This window comes from Rutidosis leptorrhynchoides, chromosome 3 (assembly GCF_046630445.1).
Source record: "Rutidosis leptorrhynchoides isolate AG116_Rl617_1_P2 chromosome 3, CSIRO_AGI_Rlap_v1, whole genome shotgun sequence".
Taxonomy (NCBI): Eukaryota; Viridiplantae; Streptophyta; class Magnoliopsida; order Asterales; family Asteraceae; genus Rutidosis; species Rutidosis leptorrhynchoides.
Genome location: NC_092335.1, coordinates 340825995 through 340833430, shown reverse-complemented (window position 1 = coordinate 340833430; position 7436 = coordinate 340825995). Strand labels below are relative to the sequence as shown.

General features: G+C 36.4%; 1 protein-coding gene across 1 annotated transcript; it reads left to right on the top strand.

The window, feature by feature from the left end:
- Window positions 1-209: 209 nt before the first annotated feature.
- On the top strand, window positions 210-992 carry LOC139901162 (uncharacterized). The gene is made up of 2 exons (XM_071883897.1): window positions 210-233; window positions 318-992. Exons 1-2 carry the CDS (start codon window positions 210-212, stop codon window positions 990-992), a joined length of 699 nt encoding a protein of 232 aa, XP_071739998.1.
- The last annotated feature ends 6444 nt before the right edge of the window (window positions 993-7436 follow it).

The window sequence follows — 7436 nt, the reverse complement described above, 5'->3', positions numbered from 1 at the left end:
TAAGAGTTGCACTTGTAATGTAGTTGGTGCCCGCCGCCTACCTATTGAATCCACCATTGCTAGCAGATCAACTGATGTGATGGTGGAAGCACAATGTGGATCTTAGCCTTTTACGAAAATTAATAGTTTTATAAGTTTTAAAACATGGGTAGTTAATTTATAAAAGGACAATTATTAAAGATACTAAAAGAACCTCGTTTATTTTGTAGATGACGTCAAACGCAATTCAATCCGTAAACAACATGACCATAAGGTCAATCCTTGAGAAGGAAAAATTAAATGGTAACAACTTCATTGACTGGTATTGAAACCTTCAGATTGTCTTAAAGTCTGAAAGGAAGTTGCACAATGTGGAAAATCCTTTACCTGAAACTGCCAGTGCTATTGTTCGTAATGCTTATACTAAGCAGTATAACGAACAACTTGAAGTAGCATGTCTTATGCTTGCTAGCATGACCTCTGAGATCCAAAGGAACTTAATGGACTACAATGCATATGACATGATTGAGGAACTCGAGACGATGTTCCAACAGCAGGCAGAACAGGAATTTTTTGAAACTGTGAAAGCGTTTTACGCTTGCAAACATGAGTTGGGGCAGCCGGTTAGCCAATATGTCTTGAAGATGAAAGGCTATCTGGATCAATTGGAGTGCCTAGGTTATGCTATGCCACCAGTTCTTGGAGTGCACTTGATACTTACTTCACTATCCAAGGACTATGATGGTTTTGTAATAAATTACAATATGCATAGCATGGGAAAAACCATTCCTGAGCTACATGCAATGCTTAAGAAAGCTGAAAAGGGGCTACCAAAGAAGACTCCTGCAGTCGTAACCATAAAGGAAGGTAAAATCCAGAAAAGAAAGCCGCAAGCAACTAGTGGAAAGGGAAAAGGAAAGAGTAAGCAAGCTTACACACCTATGAAACCAGCAAAGAAGGAGCATCCTTCAAAGGAAATGGCTTGTCACCATTGTGGCCAGATTGGTCATTAGAGACGAAACTGTGTGCTTTACTTGGAAGAGTTGAAGAAGGGAAAGGCTGGTTCGACCATCACTTCGGGTATCTTCGTTATAGAACTCTATAATTTTACTAATAAAACTTGGGTGTATGACACTGGTTGTGGTACTCATATTTGTAATAATATGCAGGGACTTAGGAAAATTCGGAAGCTGAATAAGGGGGCTTTGGATCTGTACATTGGCAATGGCGATCGTGCAACTGTCGAAGCTATCGGAAGCTATGAGCTCATCCTCCCAAGTGGACTTATTCTTATTTTAGATAATTGTAATTATGAACCTTCTATTACTAGAGGTGTTATTTCAGTTTCTCATTTGAAGGATAATAGTTTTAATCATGTATTCACGGATTATGGTATTTCAGTTTCTAAGGTTAATGTTTTTTATTTTAGTGCTATTCCTAGAGATGGTATTTTTGAAATTGACATGCATAATATTGTTCTAAACGAAAGTTCTATATTTAACTGTAGCACTAAGAAATTCAAGCATGATTTGAATTCCACGTATCTATGGCATTGTCGTCTTGGTCATATAAACAAGAAACGCATAACAAAGCTGCAACACGATGGGCTTCTTGAGTCAACCAGCAATGAGTCGTTTGACATATGCGAATCTTGTTTATCTGGAAAAATGACAAAGAAACCATTTACCCACTAGGTTGAAACTTGAAAGGGTGAGTGATCTACTTGGACTCATTCATACTGATGTATGTGGCCCATTTAGAACAATGTCTAGAGATGGAGCTACCTACTTTGTTACTTTTACTGATGATAGTCGATATGGTTACGTTTACTTGATTAAACATAAACATGAAGTATTTGAAACGTTCAAAGCGTTTCAAAATGAAGTAGAAAATCAACTCGAAAAGAAATTAAGGTTCTACGGTCCGACCGTGGAGGCGAATATATGAGTCAAGAGTTTTTAGATCATCTGAGAGATCGTGGGATTGTCTCACAATTTATTCCTCCTTACACACCACAACATAATGGGTTGTCAGAAAGGAGAAATTGAACTTTGCTTGACATGGTTCGATCAATGATGAGTCTAACTACTCTACCAGCATCCTTTTGGGGATATGCTCTAGAGTCTGCTGCCCGCATTCTCAATATGGTTCAAACCAAGAAGGTAAACAAGAAACCATATGAAATATGGCATGGGAAAGTCCCAAATCTGTCTTAGTTGAAAATCTGGGGTTGTGAGTCTCATGTGAAGCGTGATACACCGAACAAACTTGAGTTCAGAACTATCAAGTGTATCTTTGTAGGATACCTAAAGGAAACGATGGGATATTACTTCTACTATCCAGCAGAAAACAAGGTTTTCACTACTAGATATGCTGATTTTTTTGGAGAAGAGTCTCCTCTTACAGGAAGCAAGTGGGAGCACTGTCGATCTTGAAGAAATTCCAGAACAAGATAAATTACTTGCTGAAGGCACTAACGAAATTCGTACTGAGCCTCAACATGAAAGTGTCGAGATACAGGACGAAGCATATCTCATTTGTAGATATAATAGAACCTCTCGTCCACTAGAAAGGTTAAACCTTATGGTTACGACAGAGGACTTGGAATTAGGGGATCTGGGTGAACCAGGTAACTACAAAGCTGCGTTATCAGATCCTGAATTTGATAAATGGCAAGATGCTATAAACGTAGAGATGCAGTTCATGAAAGATAATCAAATTTGTCGATTGATTGATATCCCACCTAACAACAAGCCTGTTGGGTGTAAATGGATCTTCAAGAAGAAGACCAACATGGATGGAAATGTGCATACCTTTAAGGCCCGCTTGGTTGAAAAAGGTTATACTCAAACCTACGGGGTTGATTATGAAGAGACCTTTTCTCCAGTAGCATACATTAAAGCTATTAGGGTACTCTTAGCTATAGCAGCGTACTATGACTATGAGATTTGGCAAATGGATATCAAAACCGCATTCCTGAATGGTCACCTTAGCGAGAACGTATATATGGTGCAACCTGAAGGGTTTGTGAATTCTAAGTATCCTAATAAAGTATGCAAGCTTCAGAAATCCATTTATGGATTATTGCAAGCATCAAGGAGTTGGAACAAGAATTTTGATGAGAAAATCAAAACGTTTGGCTTCTCACAAAACCTTGATCAGCCCTGTGTGTACATGAGAGCTAGTGGGAGCGTTAAAGTCTTTCTGATCTTATATGTTGATGACAATTTACTCATGGGAAATCATATTCCAACGCTACAAGACGTTAAAACCTGGCTTGGAAAATGCTTCGCCATGAAAGATCTGGGAGACGCATCGTATATTCTAGGAATCAAGATCTATAGAGATAGATCTAAGCGGTTAATAGGTCTAAGTCAAAGTGCATATGTTGACAAAATCTTAAAGCGATTTAAGATGGAAGCTTCCAAGCGTGGTAGTCTTCCGATGCAACCAAATGTGGTGTTGAGTAAGACTCAAGCCCCATCTACACCCGAAGAGGTGAAGCGAATGATAGGAGTCCCATATGTTTCAGCTATTGGATCCATCATGTATGCTATGAGGTGCACTAGACCAGATGTTTCTTTCGCTCTTAATATGACGAGCCGATACCAACAGAATTCGGGTGATTGTCACTGAACTGCTGTAAAGAATATATTGAAGTATTTGCGAAATACTAAAGATATATTCTTAGTTTACGGTGGTAGTTGATCACAGTCTGGCTATGTTTTCATTGATGAACGGAGGTGCAGTTGACTGGAGAAGCTCGAAGCAGAGCACTACATCGATGTCTACAACAAAATCAGAATACATTGCTGCATCTGAAGCTGCTCAGGAAGCTGTTTGGATCAGAAAATTCATATCTGGGCTTGGCGTTGTTCCCAGCATTGAAAATCCCATGGACATGTATTGTGACAATACTGTGCTATAGTAATAGCAAATGAACCAGGAGTTCTACGTGGTGCCAAACACATCCTTCACAAATTTCACTACATACGTGAAGTTATAGAGAGGGGTGAATTACGTATTCAAAGGGTTCCAACATAAGACAATCTAGCTGACCCGTTCACAAAGCCAATGTCTTGTACCAAGCATGTTGAGCATTCAAGGAACATTGGGCTTAGACCAACTAATAGTTTTATGTAATTTAATATTTGGATAATTGGAACATGAAAGCAGTTTTATTTGTAATGAATTGATATAATGAGTTGTGATCGTTTTTATTCATAATTACTCTGTTCTATATTTGCATGTTTAAATCCGTGAATAATAGTTTATTCTAAATTTTCCATAGTCAGTTGATGATACGGGAGTAACATCAAACTAAGACAAATGTGAGTGTTTGATATGGTGTAATGTGTTACTATCAAACTCACATGTATTCATAGGATGAATATTGGAATGACCCAACCTTCGAGTTTTCACTGTATAGATCAACGTCAATAGTGAAACTCACAAGTGGTTATGTCATAATATCCTTCGACTTGAGAGGCAGGCCAGTTTCGATGTGTGGAGCATTATACTTTGATATGGTTAAACTCTATCCTGAATAAGGCTGTTATAAAAGCCATTATTATGTGTAATGTGAAGCTCGTGACAGACACGTGTATGTAAGATATGATTTGTTCCTCCAACCCGTTTGGAGTTAGATACTTTTGAGCTCCTTAATGAATGTATAAGATATTTGTGTGGCCGCACGCAAATGTAATTGAGATGATACTTAATTAGTTTGGTGATCTAATTCACTTCTGAAAATCGAGAAACGAAATTGTTAAACAAATGAGAATGACTGATGATCCATGTCTCAAGTTTAACTAAAGTATCTGAAACAAATGGATAAATGACATTTAACACTTACTATGAGCAGTTCCGAGAAACTACCCTCACGTGAATTTGGAAACAATGGCGTGTTACTAGACGCTAACCATTGTTTGTATAGTTACTTGGTGTTGTGCTGTGCACAAGTGGGAGTATGTAGGATTAATGCGCAAGATACAACACATAACTATATGGCTGAGTTTTTGTGAGTCTTCGGCATATACACTTAGACGTCAACTAATAATATATTGTGATATATATTATTCAATTAATAAAGAAATTAAATTAAATAATCAAATAATTAGTTAATTAATATTTAAATTTGATTCGTAGAATCGTATTGACCATGGAACGAATTGTAGTCAATAAGGAAATTGGATTGTTATTAAAAATATAATATTTGTTTTAATACATACTCCTAACTCCTAATTTATTTGTAAACTGACTTCAATTCGTAATATTCTTAAAACTGACATTGATGTATATATATTAATGTTTTTGGTTCTGTGGTGGTATGACGCACAATAATAATCCCTCACAAACCATATTTGTTTTTTATGGAAAACATAAACAAAACCCATATTTTGTGAAACGAACGAAACAAAATAGATTTTTTTTTCAGTCTTACGATTGAATAAATAATCATAGTGATTATTTATTATTACTTGACGGGACTAGCACATCCGTTTGACGGTGTTCGAAGTATAGTGTGGACTACCCTAGCGGCAATCATACTTTTGGTTGTTAGTTTCTCTTCCTTCAATCCGGTTCTACAAGAAAGGTGCAATCTTCTAACCCACTTGTTGTATTTATTTATTTAACCGTATAAATCATATGGATCCGTTTAGATGATTTATTTATTAATATAATTAATACGCTTTCGCTTAAATTGTTATTAATATTAGATGATGGTTCATGATAATAATTAATTAGAAAATCGTTTTCTTAAAACCCTAAATCACCAACAGTTTCTGCTTATGAATCTTCATACAAGTTTCAAATCGCTACTAACAGCATCCATTTCAATCGAATTCATGGATCAATCTATCCAATCGATCACTTTAGCAATGTTCAGTGATCATATGCTAGTCAAGCACAAATTCGGACAATATGAAGATTTTCTCCAGCATTCAATGTTGATTTTGATGAAGATGAAATTAATCTCGATGTTCTTATTCTCATGGCGGTTACTGTTCGATGAAGATGATGTTGAATAACATTCGGTATGATTATTATGATGATGCTTATGATGATTCGGTATTTGCCATCAGTTACTGTTTCGCTATGACCTTCGGTTATGGACATTCGGTTGATATTGATTCATATTTAGCTTCGCTATTGATGATTGAATGACATTCGTATATTGGATCCATCATGGGTTACCACTAATGGTTACCGAATCTAGTTGGAATGTTTATTGGGCCAAGACATCTATTAAAGTGGATATTACCGAATCCACTAAGCCCAATAAGTTACTTTCAGTCCAATAACCGAATCTGGCGCAAATTTGACAATTTTAGTCCCTGAAAGAAGAAATGATAGATCAGATCATGGTGAGAATAGATGTACGTAACATTGTTCTAAGTAGATGTTTTGTTCACAGAATAGAATTGAAATACATGAGATGATACTCGAAAAAGTATTAGTAAACGTACGATAAGAGGGGTTAACTTATAACAGTTAGACTATAATGGATTCAAATCACATTAAGCTTTTTACCCATATAGAATAGTGACACAACAACATTCTTCGGCTTGCATAATTCCTTTGTTATTGTTATCTTATAAATCATCACCAACAAGAAGTAAATAAGAACTATCAAGTATCTTGATATAAATCTTCGAGTATGTACCATAAGAATAAGAATCAACTTATTAGATTACATTATACGATTTTTATTCATTCATTCACCTTTTCTTGTAGGCTTCAGCCTATGGTAACAATCTGCTATCATAAAATAATTCCATTAAACTTCATTTTCCCCAAGTTTGATGATCTAAACCAAGGATTCGTGCTGATACCAAACAGTTAAGGCTGTCTCTCTAATTGAAGCTATCGAATATATATAAAGATAAATATATATATATCTCAACTTCTCAAGAACTTTTACTACCTACAATACGTTCTAATGATTGTAGCACCAACACAGAATCCAATATCTTCGAAACCTACATAACCCTGTATTTAACTCAAAACATAATATATTGTTGGTGATTTTAGCATGATCCAACATATCATTTTAGTGATTGGATTACTATGTTGAAAGTGTTTTCGAACCATTGACACATTACACGAATTCGGAGAGTGTGGAGTACATTTTTGTAAAACGTGAGGTGTTTGAAGTATTATTTTGGACTTGGAAATAATGTTTGGAACTTAAGAAATGCGAATTGGACTTGAAAGAATGCGAAACACGATTTGAAAGGCTAAACATACTTGAAAATAAGCTTAAACAAAATTTTGGCGTAGAGTAGCTTTAAGCCGCGGCGCGGCTCCTGGGCCCGCGGCGCAGCTTAAGGCATGATTTTCAACTCGAGCCTTTTTACATGTTTTGAAGTCTGGTCCTTTGTTAGCCCGCGGCACGGCTCTTGGGCCCGCGGCGCGGCTTAACACTAAGTCGCTGAAAAGGTGCCTTTTCAACC